This window comes from Antennarius striatus, chromosome 8 (genome assembly GCF_040054535.1).
Source record: "Antennarius striatus isolate MH-2024 chromosome 8, ASM4005453v1, whole genome shotgun sequence".
In the NCBI taxonomy this organism is placed as follows: Eukaryota; Metazoa; Chordata; class Actinopteri; order Lophiiformes; family Antennariidae; genus Antennarius; species Antennarius striatus.
The window spans coordinates 17,276,125-17,299,329 of NC_090783.1; the positions used below are offsets into that span (position 1 = coordinate 17,276,125).

The following is a 23,205-nucleotide window of genomic DNA, read 5'->3' on the forward strand; positions in this document are numbered from 1 at the left end:
GTTGTATTTAAATATCCATAAAGAGACATGAGGTGTGAGTGTTTCTGCACCAAGAGTGTTGATGCGGTACAGGAACTCTCTGAAGACATCCTTCTCCTGCAGAAAGTCCACAGGGATCTCTGGCAACGTTGTGCCGTACTCTCCTCCTGGCACGGGGGACCAGCCCAGTTTCCATACCTACACACACACGCACACACACACACACACACACACACACACACACTTCTTATAGAATACTGCCTTCACGTGTACAGACTCCAGGCAAGACGTTCACACACTGACCAGCGGAGGTACTCGGGTGTAGCTGTTCACCAGAGGCAGTCGGGACAGACTGATGACTATGTTGCGCAAGGTTGGTGTGAGGAAAGCTGGGAATGCACGGTTTCTATGGTGACCCAGGGCAAGGACACTCTGCAGGCCTTCCACCAGCTCGGCCATGATCTCACACGCCTGCCACTCGAACACATCTTGAGCATCAAGGGAATCATATTTCCATGATTACACAAACAACAATAAGCACCATGAGCTGCAGTTCAGGAGACTCTTAAATATTCACGGTTAGAGTTTGCAGAGTCCACTTCATCGTCCGTCTCTGCCTTCGTCTTTTTCTTTTTTGGATGCAGAAGTTGATCACCAGGACTCACAGCCACTGGGAGGACAAGGAGGTTAAGCGACATTTAACCGAACTGCAGATCTTCCTTGACAACGCTATGAAATTACAGGGCCTGTACAGACACGTCCAGGTGGGATCCTACCTGCAACAATGACGAGGCGTAGGCAGTAGATGAGGGAGCAGGTGTGTGTGGTGTACTCCGGTGTGGACAGTTTGTTCCAGACACAAGGCTGCTGCAGGGCCAAACACAGGCAGGACAGAGCCCACTGCAGGTCCACGCTCAGGGGCAGCTGGTCCTGAAGGAGGCGCCACACCACCACCTGGACGAAGAGACCCGGGGTGACATGAGGAAACTCAACAGCAGGATTCATCTTTAAAAATTCGGCTTTTCATGATTCAAAATGTCTAATCAAAATAAGATGTAAACTCAGATCTTCTCCCATGCATGGATTTCCAACATTAAAATTTGAATCTGACAATAAGGATAAAACTTAAGGCTCCAAATTACATTTTAATGGAAAACCGCAACATTATAAGCACAATTTCTATCCAGACTGAACCTTGGAGATCTTATTCAAGGATGTAATTCTAAAAATAACCCACAATAAGCAAAATCTACAAAGTAGCCAGCTTTGTTTTTTTTTACAATTATTATAGATATTTTAAGGATGTAAAACCCGCTCACTGCAATCTTTATACACTTTTCTCAGACAGGCATTGACATTTTCACACTTTTCTCTCCTGCTTAAACTCTCAAAATGTTATTTTGTGTAACCAACTGAAGATTCATTTATTTCGTAACGGCGCCCTACAGTAGCATAACTTCTACCTTCCTTTACCCTGTCCAGAAGTCCAACTTTTAATGCGATGGTTAGCATCTTCCTCTGCCTTTTGGGTGCTATCCCAGATGTCTTTGGCAGTGCAGAACGTTTACTCGACATTGTGTGGTTTGTTGAAAACACACAGTCCAGCACTTCACATTCACACTGCTAGTGATTGAAGATTTATATCAATCTGGGTGGCTGAACGCATTCAATACTATACAGGAGACACGGCACGGAGGAGATTGATTGAAAATGGTTTACAGCCAATCAGAATGTAGAACGTAATGCACCCTTAAAAAAAAAAATTGCAGCGAAAGCTGCTGTCATAGCGATGGACCGCTGTACATGGACGTATGTACTTGTCACACATGGTTTACCTCCGCGGCTGTGCAGGTGAACATGGTGATCAGGTGTTCCTTGTCTGAGGGGATATGTAGTGAGGAAGGCAACTGGCTCACACTCAGCAGATACTGGGACAGAGCTCTGCAGAGCGACAGAACCCTGGGGTAGAATCCTGCCTCGCCTGGAAGTCAAACAGTCAGCAGAAATAAATACAACACTGCAAAGAGCATCTCTCCTCTTTTCTGCACTCAGGTTGGGCCTTCAGTTCAACAAATCTGCGTTTTGTGACTAACCATAGACATCAGCGAGCTGGTCCCAGTAGGGCTGAGGCTGGGAGGGTGGCAGGAAGGACTGGTGTGGTACAGGAAGCGACCCGGTGACCCCTGCAAGCTGCTCTAGTGTTACCTGCAAGGCCGTCTCCAACAAGAGCGAGCCCTGACCCCGCACTAACCGCTGCACCCCCATGCTCAGACACGGACACAGCAGGCCCAGGTTGAACTCCTGACGAGAGGCAGAGGTTTCAGTTCCGGATTATTAACATGTTCAGGAACATTTGTGTCCTTGAGGTGTGAAATTTGTGTCACCTTGCAGGTCATGATGTTCAAGATGTCAGCGGGAGGTAGTTTGGTGAGGAGTTCTGTTGTCTCCAACAGGGAGACATCGCCACGAACACAACACTGAGACTTCACGAGAGACACGTACCACTCCTATGATCAAACAGTAAACATGCTGAACAGAATGCACCTCCAGTCTGAATGTTCTTAATCTGTAGGAGCAAGAAAGAGTTACAAAAAAAAAAAAACTCCTTCCGCTCACCTTGTCTGCAATGACCAATTCAGGTGCAGGTGGAGGCACTCCATCCAAGGGGTGTGATGTGACAGGAGGTGTTGGGCTGCTGGTGTCAGCAACAGTAGCTCTGAACCTGTCCAGCAGGGAGTAGAACCTCTGATGCCTGGACAAGGTGAACAGACGATGGCAAGTCAGTTCAGTCTCACCAACATCTGATCCCTGCTTTCGGGTTCGGCTTGCGACTCCTTCATCAAAAAGCAAAATGTGCAGCAGAAAGCTGCAGCTACACGAGTGTTACCTCTGAGCCAGGCCACTGGTCTGGAGGTATTCCTGGATCCTGTCCAGTTCCTCCACAGGAAGCTGAGCAACACTGTTCTGCAAGTTGGAAGGACAGAGTAGCATCAAACACAGCCGATCTAGAGACACAACTGCTTTAAATGTATAAGGCCAAAACTTAGTTTATCTCATTTTCAACTTTAAACAAAACCCTTTTGAATAAGAAAATGCAAGCCCAGAAATACCTGGAGCGTCTCAGCCAGCAGCATCTCTACCCTGCGACACGCTAGCGTGTCCACCATGCGAGCCAGAACTCTGAAGGGTGTGTTAAGCAGCTTGTCCACATAGAGCATCAGCAAGGAGCCCGACTGGCTCAGGTGGATGCCTTCCAGACACTGTAGCGTCTTCTTCAACATGGTCGGCTGCAAAGGAGAAGAGGAGTCAGAGGGATGTGAAGAGGGAAGGCAGTGAAAAGACGGAAGGAAGGTAAAGAGAACGACATTGATGATAAACCGGCCGGCACAAAATTAGATAAACTAAAGGAACAAAACAGACAAGAGATGGAAAGAGAAATTAAAAGTTGTTATCTCACAGTAGTGAGGTTGTCACAGCGAGACTGGATGGCCTGGATGAACAGGCCGCTGGCAGCAGAGTTGCGGTGCACAGCGCTGATGAAATCCTGCACCGGAGGCTCATGGGACAGGTTGATGAGGTCACGCACATGGTTAACAATCAGCCAGGTCAGATGCTCCGAGTCGTGGAGGTTCTGACACTTGAGATGCGAGGAGATCAAAATTAAACCTTCACTTCCATATTAAAGGTTGAAATAAACGTCATTCAAACAGAGATAGAACATTAGTCTCACCACGTAGTCGCAGAAAAGGATGAGGGCTCCTCTTCTTACCATCTCTCTGTTGACCATCCCTAACAGAGCCTCAGGTTTCTCCTCCTCCCCCTCCCCTGAGGAGTGAGGACTCAGCAGCTTTGTGCACGAGAGGCTGTGTCTCCTGAAGGAAGGATGGAGTCAGGGTGCATCTTTAGACACTGGACAGCACCTTTATCTTATTCATAAAATAAAGACGACTGAATTACAGACTTGTCACACCAGCTGTTCTTACTTGGGTGTCTGGTGAACCTCAGCCCACCAGGAGTAGTTAGTGTAGTTGATGATGAGGAGGACCTGACACCACAGCAGCACCAGGGAGGGGTGGGTGGTGATCAGGCACTGGACCATGCTGTTTAGCCCCTCTAAGGGGTAAAACAGGCCGGCCTCATTACCAGTCTGCCCGGCTCCGCCCTCGCCCTTCAGGAGACGACTGGCGGCGGCGGTGATCCGGCGAAACATTCCTGGGAAGAGGAGGAAAGCATGAGAGTGAAGGAACGTGAGGAGGTGGATTTAGTGAATTTCATGGTGAACTTTAATACGACGTTTAAAAAGGAGTCACATTTTAATACCATTATTTACTGAATAATGAAGCTCACCGCTCTTAAAAACATGGATGAGACACATGAGCAGCGTGCCCAGCTGCTGGCAGTAGAACGTGTGCTGCTGCTCTGTGACGTCCACCTTCACCACTCTGGAGGAAATGTCATCCAGCAACACTCCAACCAGCTGCAGCAGGAACCTGAATGAGACAACGGGGCAAAGTTACATCAACAGCCAACGCCAAATCCATCCCTAGGCTGCTGCGAGCAAAAAAAACAGACCTTGCAAAGGTTTCTTCGGGCGGCGCTTTTTGAGCCTCGCCATTGGGTTCCTGGTTACCGACTGAGTCAGCCCCGGGTGGGTCGCTTTGAGAGGGGTTCTGTTGACGGAGACGCTGAATTGTGCGGTACGAGAGGAGATGCGGGGAGAGGGACAGTTCGTGGACGCGTGACAGGACAATGTCTTCTGTGGACTGGGAGACAAGGACCCTGAGAACCGCCAGGATACCAGACACCCAAAGCTGGACGGTAGCTACCGATGCCTGGATGTGCAGAGGATCAGTTTCAAAAGATGCATATTTTACAATCGTGAAACACAAAGTAAAGGGGGTGTTGATCAAACTAGGGTCTCAGGTGCGTGGTCAGAAAGCGGAGCGTCTCTCACCATAGTTACCGGAGTGGTGAACATGCTCTTGAGCAGCATATCCACAGGTCTGAGAGACGAGGGTGCGACAGTCTCAAAGAGAGTGTTCAACACTCCCAGAGCCTCGGGGGAGTCCAGGTGCATCTGTGAAGACACAAACATATCAAATGTCGGCTCTGCAGCTTTAATCACATTTTCATGTTTAAAGAAAAAAAAAAGGTGACTGGTCAAGCAAATAAAACAATTCCATGCATTGTTCTACCTGCTGTTTGGCAATCATAGGAAGTATGATGTCAGCGATCTGTCTGGACAACCTCTTCCACTTGTCCTCGTTCTCCTTGTGGCACTGCTGCAGCACAAGTATGAACATCTCCAACACCTGCAGCACACAGAATGCAAATGTAATACATGGAACAGGAAGCCAGGAATACTCTAATGGCGTGCGCTGCCTGGATCAGTCTGTGACCGTACCTGGTGATATTGCACCAGTCTGAGCAGCATGGAGACGACCACCTCTTTCTGGGTGTCCAGCTCTTTGCCTGCATCAGCTTTGTTTGAGCCCCTCAGGACAAACAAGTCGTGGACTATTGGCTGCAGGGCTGGGATGGCTGTGAGGGGATATGAAAAGAAAAGTCAAATCTGACACTTCAACTCCGTAACACCTTTTTAAATTCTCTCTGCGTCCTGTATGTCGTGCGCATCATTTGCTCTCTTCTTACCGTGTGTGACGGCTTTCCTGCCGCTCGCCATGATGCCGTCACACAGCTGGATGATCTTGGGGATGCTGATTATCTGCTTAGAGTGGTAACGCTCGTACGACAGCAGCACCAGGAAGAAAAAGATGTTGGGAATGATGGCCTCAGAGTCTCTGTGTACAAATAGGACAGTCCAGTCATTTTAGTCCACAACGGAATTAATCTACTCCGAATAAAAGCACAAACCAAGTCATGTTTTCACACAGGTTTCTGAAAATGCGTCACAGACATGAGGTTTACCTGAACTGCCCCACTTCAATGTATTCAAACTGCTTCAGGACAAAACCTATGAACACCTGAGAAACAGAAAATCTGAGTGAGCAGGTTGAAGTTGAGTCCCTGTCAGAGCATGCCGTTTAGTTTCCAACCTGATCCGAGTCCAGCAGGCAGTAGTTGACTCTGAGCTGCACCAGCTGGGCGAGCAGGTCCAGAACCTGTCTCTGCAGGGCCACAGAGGTGCTTGTAGTGTACTGCTTCAAGGCTTTGATCACAAGCGGCTCGAACAGACGAATGTGATTGTGGATGGCGTTCTGGACGAACAAAGAAAACTCCAAATGAGCTATCAAAGCAAGAAACAAACACGAATGAAGCTGAATAATGGACCTCTACCTTGTCTCCTCTGTGGCGTGTTGCATTAGCAATGTTGGACCTCAGCTGGTTTGAAGCTTTTTGCATTACATCGAACCATCTAGAAATTGGAGATTGATGAAGATTCTGTAATCCACCATGTGTGATTGTCTGGATGCAGAAGCACTAATGCATGTGTGTTTCTGTGACTAACACAACCCACCCAGAAGTGTCCTGCTCCTGTTCAGCTTGCACCATGTTACGGAGACTAGCATCGGCGAGTGCTTGAGTAAAGTGAGTGTAGGGCGCCATGAAGCAGTAGTGGTAAAGGCCTGGACGCAGGCTGGACGAGCCGAGGCGGAGAGCTTTTCCCTGGGAACGGCTGGGTCCACTCAGGATGCCCTCATACTGGGAGGCCAGGTTGGTGCCAAACAGCGTCTTCAGCAGCTAAAGAATGAGATGTCCTCTGTTACTAAAGCACTAAACATCACACAAGATGACATCCTGAACATTACAATGATCCTTTCGTTAAACATGTACGGAACCATCGCACAGGGAACCCAATGCCTTTACAGGCCCTGTCGGCAGGAACCAGCCTCACTCTGTGTGGAGCTTCATCGGCTACAGCACACAGCTCAGTGCTGGAACCATTCAGACTGCCACACACAACAAAAAAACATAGAAGCACGCATTACTGACCTGTTGGACACACACAGTAGCCATGGTAGGTTCTCTAGAGAAGCAGGACTTGAGGTAACCCAAGATTTCCTCCACACACTGATGAGAAAAGTACCTTCATTTAGTCTCCTGATCATTACAATGACTGTCGAATGGCTTTTATGGATGGTGTAATTTTCTTCCCAACATCCCACTTCATTGGAACCTCATCTTTACCTTGCTGATGTCATTTAGAGAGGCCAACTCCAGGAGCTGTGACAGAACATCTAAAGTGGCACGCAGGAATCCTCCAAACTTCTCTTGGTTACTGTGGAGGTCCAGCGTCACCTAGGATATAAAATCATCAAACATCATCATTCAGCATATTAAAATTTGTTAAACACTTTTAAATTATTGCAGATAGTTTGAGAATGAAAGCGGGTTCTGACCTTGTAGTTGGCATGTGTAGCTTTGAGGACATCATAAAGCTTGAGGTAGGGCGGCAGGTGGTAGAAACTGCCAACGGTGGTGGATTTGTTGACAGCGGTGGACCCTGTGCTGTCTATCGGCCTGCCTGCTCATACAAACACCCCAATAAACGTATTTAATATTCACTGAACACATCAGAGGACAGCCTGAAGCCCAGGTGGTTACACACCCGTGTTGGCGTCGTTACCCTTCTTTGGGCTCATCGGCGCAGCACTGGGCTCAGCAGCATCCTTTTCCTTTCCTTTTCTCCGAATGGGACTGAGGGAGGGAGTATTGCCTAGGGACGGAAGGGTAGCCTAAAATGTAGAAATCAGAACAAAATTTGAACTCGAGAAGATTTTCCTGTTATCAGAGACAACCGCCAGTTAAAAAAGATTTTTATTTGTTCTGTCTATGAACTGAACAAAGTGGACAGTTACCTTAACCGCTGGTCCAGGTGGACTGTCATCCAGAACATGGGCACAGATGTTGAGGACCTTCAGCAGGTGGGAGAAGAGCTGCTCCATCATCACCACCAGGGGGCGCTCTGACAGAGTCGCCCAAGGCTCCTCCATCTTGCTGGGGTTTCCGCTTGAGTTTGTGTTTCCACTGCTGCCTTCTTCCTCCAAACCCCAGGGGTTCCGCATGCATTTAAGAGCCACAGCTGGAAACGTACATTTTAGAATGATCAGTAATTTCTCATTTTTAGCTGAAAGGTTCTTTGGGATGAAACATTGTTTGTTTGCAAATTGGTGAACAGCCCATCACCCACCAGCAAGTAGATTGCCAGAAAGCAAGAGTGCATCCTGATGTGCAGAGAGATCCAGCGGGAACCAGGCAGAGGAGAGCAGGGAGAGGACCATGTTGGCCATTCCCACCGTCAGAGTCCTCCGCTCGACTTCTGGCGTCGATGAGGAGGCCGAAGAGCTGCTGGGCTGTGACACACTTCAAACGAGAGGAATGACAATAGAAGAGCTTATAGACACAGAAATTCAACTACAAAGACCAACGACGATATCGGCAAGACATTGGGTGGCATATTATGCAACTACAAGGACTTAAAACATCCATTGACCTTCAAACCAAAGTGCAGTATCTATCAAAAAAGCATCAGATTATGCTTGAACTTGTTTTTTTTTTTGCTGAAGTCAATTATTTATTTAACCTTTATTTATCCAGGTGAGTCCCATTGAGATTACAGATCTCTTTTGCAAGGGAGCCCTGGCCAAGACGGCAGCAGCACCAGTTACAGTTACATACAGCAATTTAAAAAAACCAGATACATTATAAAACATACAATAACAGGGAGAAATCATCAATGTCTAAGAAGGAAAGCAGTTACAGACTCCAATGGAATCTGCCTCCATACCCTTCACCAAATTTTTAAAATCCCTGATCGGGATCAGGTTTTGAAGCTGTAGTTCAGACTGCAAATGATTCCAGGCTGCAGGAGCAGAAAACATAAAAGCCTGTTTGCCAAGTTCAGTGTGGACCTTAGGGACAGTCAATAAAAGGATGTCATCGGAGCGAGAACGATAGTTACTGGTTTTAAATAAAATATACCCACAAAGGTAAGAGGGGCACACACCAAGGATAGACATATAAATAAAATAATACCAATGTGTAAGAATGTCCATACTGTGACAGTTACCTGAAGGTTGGTTACTAATTTTTCATTCAGATACTGAACCTGTACCCAATCTCTATTTGAGGAAGCAGACACTGGTTTGCCAGAAGCCTTTCAGAGTCTCTGGCATTATAAAACTCAAAATGTGGGATAGCCCAGACCCACACAAGTGATATGTGGTGCTAAAACTGCAGCAATTCATGAAGACAATAATAACAAAGCCAAACATCCCAAAGAGATCGGGTCCTCCGTCAGTTTACCGATCAGAATGTGGTGTTACGTGTTATTAGTGACTCATTAATGATGAGAGCCATGTATTCACTGTGAAGCTGGAAAGACGCAGGAACGAAGTCATTTTCAATGTTGGTACTAAAAGCAAATGCAAGCTGCAGTATCTGACATTCATCACAGTAAAACTGAACTAAACTACGACCAGCGAAATCACTGCAAAATAAAAACTAAGGAAAAAGAACATCAAACCTCGAAACCACTGAAAAGATTCAATGGGGTCAAAAAAAGGCAAATACACAAAAAACTGCACCGTCTTTTTGCTGCAGTACAGGTCACGGATGAATTGACAAGTGGGGGAGGACGAACCTGAGGGTCCTGGCCCTGCTGCGATTGAGACTGGAGCGTGAAGAGAAGCTGCTACTGGAGCTGATGTAGCCACAGTGCCAGCCTGTGCTCCAAATACACACCGGAAAATTTAATGCCAGGAGGCACAAAGCCTCGCAGCAGCCGAACTGCGGAGAAAGACAAACGAGCCATTTCATTACGGTGAGGAGAAGTAAAGAAGCAGACAAGCCTCTTGTGACATAACAGGCAAACACTTGAAACTATGCATGTCTGACAGCTCACAGTCAGGGCCCTGGAGGTAGAGGAGGTGAAGGCATGGGAGATTGCGGTGACAACTCGAGACAAGTTGTTCTCCAATGTGACGTCGGCCACAGTGTTGGACAAGTTGAAGCCTCGGTATGTTCTAGAAGAAAAGGGATGCGCTTTGATTTTAAGAGCTTTAAAATTTAACCACTGAAAATGATCAGATCACATGAAAAAGAACCTTTGGTACTATCTGTAAAACTCAACACGCTGCAGGGTCAAGTGAAAGAAATACATGACCGATGTTGCTGAGAATGATTCGTTAGTACAACAATGACTTTGAGAGGCCACAGGAGTGTGTGTCTGTGTGCACACACCTCGTGATTGTGCTGACTGTGAACTGGGAGGGGGGTTGTGTTTCGTGCATCAGCAGCTGCAGGTAGACTGAACTCTGATCCCGAGCAATGGCCACCACTGGGTCCACCTGACCTTGGTCACAGTCATAGAACAACCTGGAAACCAGCCTGGCAGACAGACGCGTGGGAGATGAGCAAGAAAATTGGGAACATGGGGGGAGGGGGAAATTGTAATGTCCAGGACGTAAGTGTGACGGCCATGACAGGTCTGCAAGAGATGGGGTACCTGCTGACAGCAGAGGCCGCCACATGCCGGACACGGGGGTCATCGTCTCCCAGCAGATGGATGACCACATCGTTCAGGACTCGCTCCTGCAGTTGCAAACGCTACACAGAAGAATGAGATGGAACTGAGAACCGTCTGCAGCTCGAGGTGAAAGCAAAACTCCTTCAAAGCATTGAGACCCTACCCCAGTGTAGTGATGATCCCCTTTGTGCAAAGCCTCCGTCTTCCTCTCCAGGAAATGAACTAACCTAGAGACAGAGTGGACCTTTGTTAGCCCATCGACGGTAAAACCACATCACCTAACGAGTCTCTTTCCATATAGGGCAGCGCTTCTCAAATAGTGGGGCACACCACCCTGGGGAGTAGGCTTTCTTTTGCTGTACTACAATAAAACATAGTTAGCAATAGCGCTCTCATTGTCAGGTGTGCACAGGGAGTTGTAGCTCTACAGTGTAGGGTTAGACGATATGAAATCACAAACAAACCGTCAAGACACAACATGAAAGTTTTTTAACAGGGATGAAAAGGCGGGGCGAGACAACGATAAATAGACATAAGTAGGTCACCAAAAAGCTAAAACGAGGAACTATTTAGAAGCGTCTGTAGCGATGGGCTTCACCATGACGACAGACCAATGTGTTTTCTGTGTTAAATAACGCTGGCACCGCACAGCGTGAAACCTAATAAATTAAGGCCCCATTTCAAAACAATTCACCCCAAGCACGCTGGAGTTTTTTCAGCGAAAATGTGACAAATATTTCCAACAATCATCCCGCTTTGTGAATGCTACTTCAGTAAACCAGCTAGCATCATAGATGTTGTTATATGTTAGCATCATATAGGGTGGCATAACAAGCTAATCAGTGCAGTGCAGCAATTGTTTTATTCATTTTTGTTTTGTAGGTTATGGTGTTTTATATATTGTGCTCCTCAAATGTAGCCTTACAATGAAATTATGGGAAAGAGTAGTGGAAGCTAGACTAAGGGCAGAAGTGAGCATTTGTGAGAAGCAGTATGGTTTCATGCCAAAAAAAAAGGACTATAGATGCAGTATTTGTTTTGAGGATGTTGATAGAGAAGTACAGAGAAGGCCAGAGGGAGCTGCATTGTGTTTTTGTAGATCTGGAGAAAGCTTATGACAGGGTGCCCAGAGAGGAACTGTGGTATTGTATGAGGAAGTCTGGAGTGGCAGAGAAGTATGTTAGAGCGGTGAAGGACATGTATGAGGACTGTAAGACAGTGGTGAAGTGTGCTGTAGGTGTGACAGAGGAGTTCAAGGAGGTGGGACTGCATCAGGGATCAGCTCTGAGCCCCTTCTTGTTCGCTATGGTGATGGACAGGCTGACAGACGAGGTTAGACAGGAATCTCCATGGACTATGATGTTTGCAGATGACATTGTGATCTGTAGTGAGAGCAGGGAACAGGTGGAGGAGAAGCTAGAGAGGTGGAGGTTTGTCCTGGAAAGGAGAGGAATGAGGGTTAGCCGCAGTAAGACAGAGTACATGTGTGTGAATGAGAGGGACCCAAGTGGAAGAGTGAGGTTACAGGGAGAAGAGATCAAGAAGGTGGAGGATTTTAAGTACTTCTGGTCAACAGTCCAGAGCAATGGAGAGTGTGGAAAAGAGGTGAAGAAGCGTGTACAGACAGGATGGAACGGGTGGAGAAAAGTGTCAGGTGTGATGTGTGATAGAAGAGTTTCAGCTAAAATGAAAGGAAAGGTGTACAAAACTGTGGTGAGACCAGCGATGTTGTTTGGTCTAGAGACAGTGTCACTGAGGAAAAGACAGGAGACAGAGCTGGAGGTAGCAGAGATGAAGATGCTGAGGTTCTCTCTGGGAGTGACCAGGAAGGATAGGATCAGGAATGAGTACATCAGAGGGACAGCACATGTTAGAGGTTTTGGAGACAAAGTCAGAGAGGCCAGACTGAGATGGTTTGGACATGTCCAGAGGAGAGATAGTGAATCTATTGGTAGAAGGATGCTGAGTTTTGAACTGCCAGGCAGGAGGCCTAGAGGAAGACCAAAGAGGAGGTTTATGGATGTAGTGAAAGAGGACATGAAGGTAGTTGGTGTGAGAGAAGAGGATGCAGAACATCGGGTTAGATGGGGGCAACTGATTGGCTGTGGCGACCCCTGAAGGGAAAAGCCGAAAGGAAAAGAAGATATATTGTGCTCCTCAGTTAATATTGCTGAACGGAATCTGAATGTCATTATTTATTGATTTTATTGAATTTCATTTTTCAGTATCAAATGGTGGAATAAGTTGGTCAAAAATGTTTACAGGTTAAACGAGGGTTTTTTAAATTATTTTTAATTCCAGGCAAATTGATGCACTTAGAATCTTTTCTGCTATTGATTAAAAAATTATCTTAACAAAAAAATGTTTGTATATAAATGTAACTATATTTTTTATTTTATTTTCTTTAATGTTAATAAGGATACAATGCTATGCAGAGTTATTTACTTAAAAACATTTTTATAGATAAATTATGTTATTTATAGTCGCGGCAGCGAGTGGGAGGGCGCGAAATTTTTTCTTCTTGCTGGGGGGGGTGCAGCAGAAAATAATTGACAAGCACTGATATAGGGTAAGGACATAACTCATTGGCTGTCAGAGCTTTGTAACAATTGATCTCCTTCGGTAGACTTTCTCTGAAGCTCGATATTTATCGGTGTTTTCTTTCTGTTCTTGACCGATCTCGAGATGCTACGCTCAGAGTAACGCCGTGTTTGCTCGTGGGTGAACTTTGACATATACAAACTACGTAGCAACGTAAACTGCTACAACTTTTCCGTCTTCCTCTGATTCTCCATCCTCTGTTCTGTAACTGGATCAGTGGTCATGACCCTCAAGTCCATCATTAGAACCCTGTTTTTCACTGACAAACTAATCCAGACAAACTACAATAGACTAGCCTCCCAGTCTATTGATCCTACCTAAAATCCATCTCAGCCAGGGTCTCCAAGAGCTCAGTACGAACAAGCCAGTAGGACGAGTCCTTTAGAGCGAGCAGGTTGATCAACAACTTCAGGCCGAGGTCGCTGAGGGTGCTGCTGCACACGGTCATGATGCAGTGCTGAAAAACACACAGAAAGGTCAGACTCCCATGCAGCAGGCAGATTACTGACGTTTCTGCAGAGGCACCTTACCCTGACTGCAGAGCAAGCCATCTTACAGGTGACCGATGACTCGTCTTTCAGAGTTTTTTGAAGCAAAGGCACCAAGTCCACCAGGGACAGAGGGTTACCTGGAGAGCAACAGGACAGGTGAGAGAGAACCACCACAAACACACCTGGACACACACCACCACCACCACACAAACCAACCTGTTGCGCTCTGCACACTGGCCAGCCAGGTGTGAATGTTATAGCGTGTTTTGGTGAGTGCTGCTTGTACGATGGCTCCGCAGAGGATGGCTGTGGCCCCTCTGATCTGAGGGTCCCCGTGCTCAATGAGGCCCAGGACATCACTGATGTACTGTTGCTCTGCAGGGGGGCCGCAAAAAAGTTAACAGTGTTCAAAGAATGCATTTCGGTCTCCATCGGTGTAAATAAAAATCAATGATGGTTTGTTAAATGTATTGGCTATAGTTTGGAGATCCTGGTGTTGTGCATGCAATATCGCATTTGTCTATCCAGTAAATCCACACGTCTATAAAGCTACAGCTCCCACCACTCACATTAGAGATGATGGCCAAGTGAGGCACTTAAACTCCACCTCACACCCACACAAGTGTTCTCACTCACTACCTGATCAGTCTCCATGATGGCTCCCTCACCGTCTTTCCTTAGTTTACTGGTTCATCAAGTCAGCTGACCTCGAGTGAAGCTCCGCCTACCATTAATCTGATTCAGTCTAATAAGTCTCACTGACTGCAAACACCTGTATGAGTACAGAAGAGCTCTAAATACACAGAAATTCATGTTGGTTTTTTTAGATGACTAATAAACCCTTTAGAGCAGTGGTTCTTAACCTGGGTTCAATCGAACCCTAGGGGTTCAGTGAGTCGGTCTCAGGGGTTCGGCGGAGACAGGGGTCAAGACAAAACACCCGACACATCGCGTAGGGTGCTTTTGCCGAACATACACGAATCACTGTGTACGTTTGACACATCGTGTCAATTCGTGATGACATGCCCCCTTAGCCATCACTGACTGCAGGTGATCACGCTACATCGATTAGCCTACCTGTGCTACGGGGGATTTTGTGCACCCAGTAGTCGATTTATTCCTGTCATGATGGTACATCATCTGATTGCTTTCTTAATATTTTAATTCATAGTAACTACTATTTATTGAACAAAAAAGAAAGTGGTCAGACGAATATGTGCAACGTGAATTTACATGTACTGTATAATGGAACACGATGGGAGTCAGCGTTCTGCATGATTTGCAATGTCAAGTTGAGCGCCTCTAGTCTCGTGCTGGGAAAAATAACGGAACACCTCCTTAAGCTGCATGGAAAACAAAAGAAACAGACTTTGTTGTGAAAATGACATAAGAGTAGCACTTGCCAAGGTAAAGCCACGCATATCTGAACTGAGGCCTGTACCATAACGCTTGATTAACCAAGCCGGGCTTCCTCTTACTTATCTGGCTTCACTTAACGAGACATCTCCCCTCCGGATTTTCGGTACCATAAAGCCAGCTATCAACTCACTAATTCAACTCAGGCTTATCTAGTCTAGATCTGTGCGCGCTCACATAAAAAGGGCGGAGGTTGCTGCATACGACCAGTCGCAAACATGCAACAAACCGGCCCGAGCCGCATATTTCACAACGGAGGACCAAACAATAATAATTAATAAATACGAGCGATACAAATCAATAATCCAGGCAAAAAGCAACACAGTTGCAGCTGCCAAACGGCGCAAGGATCGCTAGCAAAAAATCGCCTACTGTGTCAATGCGGAAGTTAGTTCCAGTATAATATTACTTCCCCACTATCTGACTACAGTAACATTTGTGTGTTCCATAAATGTATGTGTGTACGACATTTTTCGTTATGGCATGAGATTGTAGCCCCCGCGACTTTATGAATAGCTCTACATACTGTGTTCTTCCCAAGGTTTTTGGCATTGCCAACAGAATACATAAAAGTACCTATGAATGAATGAATCAATCCATGATTTACTTAAACAAATAACTGATTAATGGCATTTTATCTGTGGCTTGCTTGTAACCCATCCAACGAGGGATTTAAGGACTTTTTTTTTACTAAAGAAGGGTTCGGTGAGTGAGCAAGTGAAACGGGTAGGGTTCGGTACCTCCAACAAAGCTAAGAACCACTGCTTTAGAATCAGCGGGATGAGCTGAGTGATCATTAAATATATAAATGGAAACTATTCGTAAATCGTGTCTCACCCAAGCAGATCATTTCTACGTTTGGTATATGCCCCACCTTCTCTTGGAATGCTGTCCAGCGGCTCCAGGTACAAGGAGTTGAAGAAGGCCTCCGGATGCAGCGCTGCTGCTGCCCCAACACAGCTGACCGCCAGGGCTTTCACACTCACTCGCACCTCTTTGTCAGGAGTCAGACCTGGAAAAAAACAGCACGGCAAACATTAGCTTGAAAATATGCAATGATGTGAGATGAGACAAAAAGCAATGTCAGATAAACATTCAACAATCTTGCGTTAGAGCTAACAGTGGAGGATGAAACTCAAGGTTTCATTCCAGTCAGCTGATATTTTTCATTTATTTGTTAAAGCCCATCCCAGTAATGTCTCGCATAGATCAAACTAACCATAAGCACAGCATTTTAGGGAAACGTTTAGGCCCGATCCCCCATTCTTGGTCTTAATCTTTCATTTTGTGCCGTTTTGTTTAGGGGACAGTGGCGTGGGGGTCAACATGTTACGAAGACACCACTGGAATAATTTCAACGATTTGGTAGCACTCACCATTCTTTTGTCCTGTCAGCAAGAAGGAAGCAGCAAGAAGCCGAACGCAGTGCACCAGTGGCTCCACCCCCTGATCCGTGTAATGTCCAATAGGACCCTTTATCCGCCGGGGCTTAGAGGCAGACAGTTCAGTTAAACTCAGAGTTTGCTCCCTTTGCCGCCTGATGTACTGAGGTGGGTTAATCATTGGGTGTCTTTACCTTGTTTTCAGGTTCGGGTTCAGCAGGTTCGTCCTTTGGGATGAAGCGTTCGACGCTGGTGTCAGAACCCTGCCTGTTGTGGCCCCGGCCCTCAAAGAGATGAGGTTTGCTCAGAGCTGCGCAAAGAAACAATTAGATTTGTATCAGTAAGGAAAATCTGTCAAGAGCAGCATTGTTTCTTTGTTCACGTGGGTAACATACCAAGAGCTGACTGAAGGAACGGTTCTGAGGGTTCTTCTTGGGAGGGTGGCGCTGCTCCTTCATCGTCTTCATCCTGTAGTGTGCCAATCTGCATCCCAGAGTACTGGTTCTCACTGCCATCCAGCACCTTAGGCACAGACACACAGAGCTAACGTCTCCAGAGGGCAGCTCAACAGCAATTCACAGAAAAACACAAACGTCAACACATGTGAAGTGCAAAAGCATGCAAAGGACGTCTGAAGATGTCCAACTCAGTCATTATCCACTCAGATTTGCCAGATTGTGGATAAAGACAAACTAGAAAGGGCAAGTCAAACAAACATTCCTCTTCAACTCTACTGGATCATGCTCGGGATTTTCATCGACAGCAAATCAACTTCTTACAAGAAAAAGCGCAGGCTCAAGAACCACGGCTCCACCAGAAGAACTGCAAGCTTTTGATCCAATCTAGTTAACTATAATTATTAGATCAAGTAAGAAGTGGGTAAGGCTCTTAGATGCATCTTGATTTACAAATATCCAGAGACTATTTTCTGAATGTTAGTTCACAACATAAATATGATTGAATGAATGAAGAAGGCAGCAGGTTACATGCTGTGGAGCAGAAGAGCACGGGTTCCAAGCCTTAAAGGCTTGTGTGGAAGAATTCTGGTTTTAATGAAGTTGAACTTGAGCTAAAGAAGAGCCTCCTAACTTTCAAAGTGTGTGGAGCAAAACTGAAATATCCGTGACCATCTAAAGCAACCAGATCTAAGGTGGGGTGTGAAAACAAATGAAACAAATGCTTCAACTTGCTGCCAACCTGACAAAATAAAATTAATACTCCAGCTTACTCAGAAACAGCAAAACAAAATCACAAACTTCATCACACCCTTCTATGACAATTATTTATGTTGAAAACAAACCCTTTCACTGTTTAATGCAGTTCAACCCCTTGCCCAATCTCTATCTGTCCTCATCATCCTTAACATCTCGGCATCATTGAACAAAGCAGGGACTTTAAATGTAATGTGATGCATGGACGTCCACTGCTGCCCTAACCAAACTATTTTCCTGAACAAGATGCGTTAAGTACTCTCACTCTAAGAATTTAACATCGTTTCTCCAAGTTTAGCCTCCATTGGAACAAAAGCCTATCACATTCTCTGGGAGACATAAAGGAACCAAATCTGAAAGAATGGACGTTGCTCTTGCTTCGACTTTGTATTCAACACTTCCAGCCATCAACAAGCAACGCTGGGGTTGCTTGTTTTGTTTCAAAGGTCTTTCAAAAACAGTCGATTATTGAAAGTGAATAACTGCAAACGAGAAAAGAGGGAGGGATGTAACATCTCGCCAATGACAACAAGAGGGAAAGAGGCAATCAGCAGGGCAAATCTGTGCATGGGTGGTACGAACAAGCCAAGGGAAGGACAAAGATGGACCCAAGCCAAAAGTTTCCAGACAAGCAAGCCGCTCCCCCCTCCGTTTTATTTGGCTGACCTTGTCGCTAGCGCTAGAGGAGGTGGCGTAAAAGGAGGAAGAGGAGGAGAAAGAGAAAGAAGACGACGAAGAGGAAGCTGTGTAGTCGCTGTCTGTGGCATCAGGGCCCTCGGTGGAAGTTGGTGAGGGTGGGGGTGGCTCAATCACCCGAGGCAAAGAAGTGCATGACTGTGACTATGTGGGGGGAGAGATGATGGAGAGGGGGCGAGACCATAGAAGTGAAACTGTTAGAATGGACACAGCCAGACCAAAAGGATTCTGGAGGAGGACAGGGGTCCATGACCCGTCCCTCCAAAATCTTGATTCACCCAACGGTATGGAAATTCAGCTCATCGTTGTTGAAGGAGCGGTTTTGTCAAACTGTAGGATTCATTATTCGGGGTTAAATTGTACAGTATTTTCTGCACTATACGGCTCACCTAAAAGTCTTTAATTTTCTTAAAAACTGACAGTGCGCCTTATAATCCAGTGGGCTTTATATATGAAAAAAGATTTAAAATAGACCATTCATTGAATGTGCACCTTATAATCAGATGTGTCTTATAATCCAGTGTGTCATATATGAAAAAAGTTTTGAAATAGGCAATTCATTGAAGGTGCGCCTTATAATCCAGTGCTCCTTATAGTATGGAAGCTACTGTAATTAAGTCTTTCCATGTCTTGGGAAGTCCTCTCGTTTTCTTACAAGCACACATTAAAAGAACTTAAGAACTGTATCCTGAAGGTTTTCTTTAACACAAAAGTCACACTGACCAGTTCTGCTACATCCGATGGAGTGACAGCTGAGTCCGGCCCCTCTGTGGTGGTCTGGGAAGAGTCGCTTGGTGGAAGTGAGCGATCATACGTGGATAGCAGAGCCCCACTTTCTCCTATGGGCCCACCCTCTGGTGTGGCGTTCTCAGGGGTGGTGTAGTCAGCTGTCTCTGGAGTGACGTTGGCCCCACCGTTGGAGCTTTGACTCAGCATATCCTCCTCGTTGTCGTTGGGTGATTCGGGAGTGTCTGACGCGGACGTCACGCCACCTCCACCCTGGTCTGAGGAGGCGCTGAGGTCCACAGAGTCGCCAGGCTGCAAGGTACGCTGGGAGGAGCGTGGCTGCTCAGTAATAATGTCCACCTGCGCTGTGGAAGAGCCATCGGCACCGACCACTGACGCTGCAGGAAAACACACTTGTTTACTGGTGTGTGAGGATTTTCTATCTCTATTAAACTCCTGTAGTAAGGCTGCCGCAGCTGGTGACTGCTGTTTGCCTTTAGGTGGATGTATCTCACCTGTGAAGGAGCCAGTAGTGACTTCTGTTCTCTCAGAATCATCCTCCAATCCATCCTCCTCCCCAGAAAGCATTTTACCTGGAAACAAACGGTGTAATGTAATCAGCACTACCACTAGTCATAGAAAGGGAAAGAGGATTATAACCTACCGGCGTAAAGTCACCTTGAATAATAGAAAATAAACAGGGTTACTTCAGATTATCCTGAATATATAAAAACATTAAAAACATATTTTGCATCCTCGAATTCTCCAGAAACCATGACAGAACCATCAGTAAGTGAGCAGAGGTGAGGAAAGGACATAAATAGACTGGTCACCTCTCTGTTTCCTGAGTAGGAGTGGACTGCAGGAAGACCCTCCCCCAGCTGCAAATGACAGGAAACAGGAAGTAGAAGCCAGAGATGGCAAAAAAAAGAGCAACAAAAGCTCAGAAAGACTCTCAGAAAAGAAAATTACGATTCACACTGATCAGAGAATGAGTTAGCGAGAAAAGAGTGCAGCCGAAAATGATCGTTTACATGTGAACTGTTCAAGTCAGTCAGTGAGGTTAAAGAGTTAAAGGTAATTGAAGCACATACACAGAGCCTACATTAGATGACACAACCAGATAACACCTGATGGATGTGTTTACCGATGAGCTCAAGGATGCTGCCGGAGCGTGAGCGACTTTCAGTGTCCTGCCGAAACACAGTGGCACGTGGAATGCTGTCGGTGGTGATTAGCATATGCAAAAGCTCTGGTGGGGGGGTCCTAAACGTCTGCTGCAGGAGCTCCAGGGCTGCTGTGACCACATTGTGATCCCAGTGCTGAGTGTAGTGCAGGGTCAGCTCGTACACCTGCAGAGACATTTGAGAATTTACACAGAGCTCCTTCATTACTACATAAAAACAGACAAGGCTGTTCATCTGTCTACCTGCAGCAGTTGCTCAGGCGTTGGTTGCACATCAGCCTCCTTCCTCATGACACCGAAACTTCCTTTCAAGCTGGTTGTATTGACCTGCTGCTGCAGCAGAGGCATCAGGTAGCGGAGAGTTAACAGTACCCCCAGGATAAGGTGGCTGGGGTGCTCCTCATCCACTGGAACCAACAAACCTAGATAGAAACAAAACAGAGTCCTGGACACCGCAGCTAAAGGCAATCTAATCCCAAACTAGCTCATAAATAATTGCTTGCATAAGCTAAATTATCAAGTTTAACACTGGGAAGGTAAGAAGAACCAGACTTTGAATGTCTGTCCTACCGAGGAGCACGTTAAGGAGCCAGGTGTAGAAGTAGCTGCTGCGTCTGGAGTGTTGGCAAACGCTGACGGCTGAACTGGCTGCTGTCCGTCTGATGGTGGGGGAGCTGGATTTGAGGTTGGCTACAAAAGATTTCAGCATCACCTGGGAAAAAATTGATTGAGAGACGCCTTTTATTTAATGATTATGTAGTTAACTTGGAAAATGCAATCTCTTAAAGAAAAAACCCTAATGACTTACTAGAAACTTAAGCCGCAACTAAAGCCTTTAATTTTGTCAAAAACCGACAGTGCGCTTTATAATCCAGTGCGCCATATATATGAAAAAGTTTTAAAATACAGCATGCGTTGAAGGTGTGCCTGATAGTCCAGTGCGGCTTATAGTGTGGAAAATACCATACTCCTCCTACTGAAACATTTTAGTGTTTCTGCCTTGTGTAAATACCTTGATCTCGCTGTCATTGGCAAAGTTTCCCAGTGCAGCCATGATCTTGGGTATTGCAGCAGCAAGAGTTTCCTGTACAGTCTCCTCCTGCCGCTTGGTGATTCTAGCGAGGCATGGTAGCAGGTTCACCAAGTATGGTCTAGAGTACAAGACGAAGGGACAGAAAAGAATAAGAAAACCAATCAAACACTGTAGTATGAATCACTTAAAACTGAGTTAGATAGATAGATAGATACTTTATTAATCCCGGAGGAAATTGCATAGTTATGATAATATTGATGATACTGTAACTACCTGCACTTCTGGGGTCTAATGAGGTGGGCAAGCTCAGCAAACCTCCACAAAGCGGCCCTTAGACTCCGAGAGGCACCGTTCTGTAAAGACAGAAACATCCGTTCATGGAAACACAGCAAGTATTCTAATTTTTATTTTCACATGAAACATAAACCCTGTTCATTAGCCTGGGAGAATAACATACAAAAAAGAGTTACCCGTATCTATCTTATTACCTTTTTAATTTCTTTATACAGCTCCAGCTGGAGTCTAGGCAGGTTGGAGTCCATCAGTGCCTGAAGACAAGTGTCACAATGACCATCTTTGACAACAAAGCTGCTTTGAGAATAGAAATTGATTGATATCCAACACCCAGACTTGTGCATTTTTTTCTCAATGTTCTGTGTCCAACTGAAAATTGATTAAAAATAAAGGTTTAAAAAAATGAATGATGAATGAATGAATGAACCGAGGAATGAATGAATGAACACGTGGTCCTGCTCACTTTAATGATTTTGTTCAGGCACTCATCGGCAACCATCCGCACATCTGATTCACTGTCATCGCTGCAGAGAAGGAACATCTCCATGGCGATGCCGAGCAGTTTCTGAAATTCTGGAGACGTTCTGCTCCCAGGACCATAGAGCGACGCAAATGTCATTATACACAAATACACAAACATTCACCAAAGTGAGCATTCGGCTACGTTTCACTTACAAGATTTTCACTGACTATCCCTCTGTTCCATCTTTCCTAAGTAATTAGTTATAGAATTTCCAGTAATGCATGATATAACAGTTAATTATCAATAATTGGTATTGACTGAAAAAAAATGTTATGTTTGTCAAAAATCTCATGTAATCTCACTGCAACCCATATATCTATCCTCGTCCTCATCACCACAAAATCTCACATGGTAAATAGCAGGGCCTACCTCAGAGACTGGGCCACAATGTTTTCACATATTGTCAAGCAGTGGGTAACCCTGTCCTTCTTTGTAGTGGCCTGTTCCTTTTTCCTGTGAGAGCAGAATAACTGGCTTAATACTTAAAAAGACAGAAGGCAAGAATCAGCAAAAGAACGGGGAACAAGAGCTCGGGTTGTGGAATTACCTCCATGAAATTCAACTGTTGTACATCACTCCATCTCTTAAAGGTAGCCAGAGAAATCTCTTACTAATGTCTAATTGTCACAACTATCAATAAGCATGAAAAGGATCAGCGTACATTTAAAGTCAAATTTTCTCTTATGATCGTTCATTAAGTGTACATACCCACATGAGAAGAAAATCACTGGACTGCAATTTCGACCTTATTTAATTAGCATAATAAAACATTTATATCAAAATATCATTGTTTTAGCATAGAGTCTGAGAGTTCCATCCAACTTTCAGACTACTTTGAATACATTCTGTTATAATAATTATCATCATGACCACACCAGAGCAGAACTACTGCGGCATTCTGTGAGCTCAACGCGTAATTGGTGTGACCTGATTTTCCCTGAAACTAAATCTTGATTGACTCACCAAATGTAAATAAATCTATAAAAAAAAACCTTAACAGGTAACGGTATATTACAGAGGACAGGTGAAAATACTGCATTAGCAGAGGAGCCTGATGCTTTAACACCACTTAAATTCCACAGATCTTGAGTGACAGACTGCCCAAGTTGATAATACGTTTGAAAAGGTGGACAAGATAACACTGCCATGACCGAGTGTGGTAGACGTGTATTCTGTGG

At 45.5% G+C, this 23,205-nt stretch overlaps 1 protein-coding gene and 1 non-coding gene across 4 annotated transcripts in view; both read right to left on the minus strand.

Moving 5' to 3' along the window:
* htt (huntingtin) overlaps positions 1 to 23,205 on the minus strand; it is a 31,219-nt gene that overhangs the window by 7,299 nt on the left and 715 nt on the right. For 2 of the 3 annotated variants that reach the window (XM_068321128.1, XM_068321126.1), the window contains exons 2-53: positions 22,397 to 22,480; positions 21,968 to 22,088; positions 21,699 to 21,758; positions 21,484 to 21,563; positions 21,190 to 21,328; positions 20,748 to 20,889; positions 20,421 to 20,599; positions 20,139 to 20,343; positions 19,825 to 19,872; positions 19,507 to 19,584; positions 18,989 to 19,389; positions 16,754 to 16,880; positions 16,553 to 16,668; positions 16,353 to 16,464; positions 15,851 to 15,988; positions 13,777 to 13,935; positions 13,600 to 13,697; positions 13,387 to 13,526; positions 10,632 to 10,695; positions 10,448 to 10,548; positions 10,183 to 10,329; positions 9,845 to 9,965; positions 9,584 to 9,729; positions 8,132 to 8,304; positions 7,800 to 8,023; positions 7,550 to 7,676; positions 7,341 to 7,465; positions 7,129 to 7,239; positions 6,934 to 7,011; positions 6,458 to 6,681; positions 6,277 to 6,355; positions 6,036 to 6,197; positions 5,908 to 5,963; positions 5,632 to 5,780; positions 5,384 to 5,520; positions 5,175 to 5,291; positions 4,934 to 5,056; positions 4,552 to 4,811; positions 4,327 to 4,469; positions 3,963 to 4,191; positions 3,710 to 3,851; positions 3,437 to 3,616; positions 3,090 to 3,266; positions 2,867 to 2,943; positions 2,596 to 2,731; positions 2,364 to 2,486; positions 2,073 to 2,280; positions 1,815 to 1,960; positions 756 to 933; positions 557 to 649; positions 283 to 467; positions 51 to 177 (exon numbers count right to left, since the gene is read on the minus strand). In XM_068321128.1, the coding sequence (XP_068177229.1) occupies positions 51 to 177; positions 283 to 467; positions 557 to 649; positions 756 to 933; positions 1,815 to 1,960; positions 2,073 to 2,280; positions 2,364 to 2,486; positions 2,596 to 2,731; positions 2,867 to 2,943; positions 3,090 to 3,266; positions 3,437 to 3,616; positions 3,710 to 3,851; positions 3,963 to 4,191; positions 4,327 to 4,469; positions 4,552 to 4,811; positions 4,934 to 5,056; positions 5,175 to 5,291; positions 5,384 to 5,520; positions 5,632 to 5,780; positions 5,908 to 5,963; positions 6,036 to 6,197; positions 6,277 to 6,355; positions 6,458 to 6,681; positions 6,934 to 7,011; positions 7,129 to 7,239; positions 7,341 to 7,465; positions 7,550 to 7,676; positions 7,800 to 8,023; positions 8,132 to 8,304; positions 9,584 to 9,729; positions 9,845 to 9,965; positions 10,183 to 10,329; positions 10,448 to 10,548; positions 10,632 to 10,695; positions 13,387 to 13,526; positions 13,600 to 13,697; positions 13,777 to 13,935; positions 15,851 to 15,988; positions 16,353 to 16,464; positions 16,553 to 16,668; positions 16,754 to 16,880; positions 18,989 to 19,389; positions 19,507 to 19,584; positions 19,825 to 19,872; positions 20,139 to 20,343; positions 20,421 to 20,599; positions 20,748 to 20,889; positions 21,190 to 21,328; positions 21,484 to 21,563; positions 21,699 to 21,758; positions 21,968 to 22,088; positions 22,397 to 22,480 (7,295 nt within the window). The remainder of the gene's footprint in view (positions 1 to 50; positions 178 to 282; positions 468 to 556; positions 650 to 755; positions 934 to 1,814; positions 1,961 to 2,072; positions 2,281 to 2,363; positions 2,487 to 2,595; positions 2,732 to 2,866; positions 2,944 to 3,089; positions 3,267 to 3,436; positions 3,617 to 3,709; positions 3,852 to 3,962; positions 4,192 to 4,326; positions 4,470 to 4,551; positions 4,812 to 4,933; positions 5,057 to 5,174; positions 5,292 to 5,383; positions 5,521 to 5,631; positions 5,781 to 5,907; positions 5,964 to 6,035; positions 6,198 to 6,276; positions 6,356 to 6,457; positions 6,682 to 6,933; positions 7,012 to 7,128; positions 7,240 to 7,340; positions 7,466 to 7,549; positions 7,677 to 7,799; positions 8,024 to 8,131; positions 8,305 to 9,583; positions 9,730 to 9,844; positions 9,966 to 10,182; positions 10,330 to 10,447; positions 10,549 to 10,631; positions 10,696 to 13,386; positions 13,527 to 13,599; positions 13,698 to 13,776; positions 13,936 to 15,850; positions 15,989 to 16,352; positions 16,465 to 16,552; positions 16,669 to 16,753; positions 16,881 to 18,988; positions 19,390 to 19,506; positions 19,585 to 19,824; positions 19,873 to 20,138; positions 20,344 to 20,420; positions 20,600 to 20,747; positions 20,890 to 21,189; positions 21,329 to 21,483; positions 21,564 to 21,698; positions 21,759 to 21,967; positions 22,089 to 22,396; positions 22,481 to 23,205) is intronic. The other variant, XM_068321127.1, reaches the window with a different exon arrangement.
* Positions 6,768 to 6,897, minus strand: LOC137600869 (small Cajal body-specific RNA 14). The gene has a single exon (XR_011036998.1). It is a non-coding gene; the product is annotated as a small Cajal body-specific RNA 14 (non-coding RNA).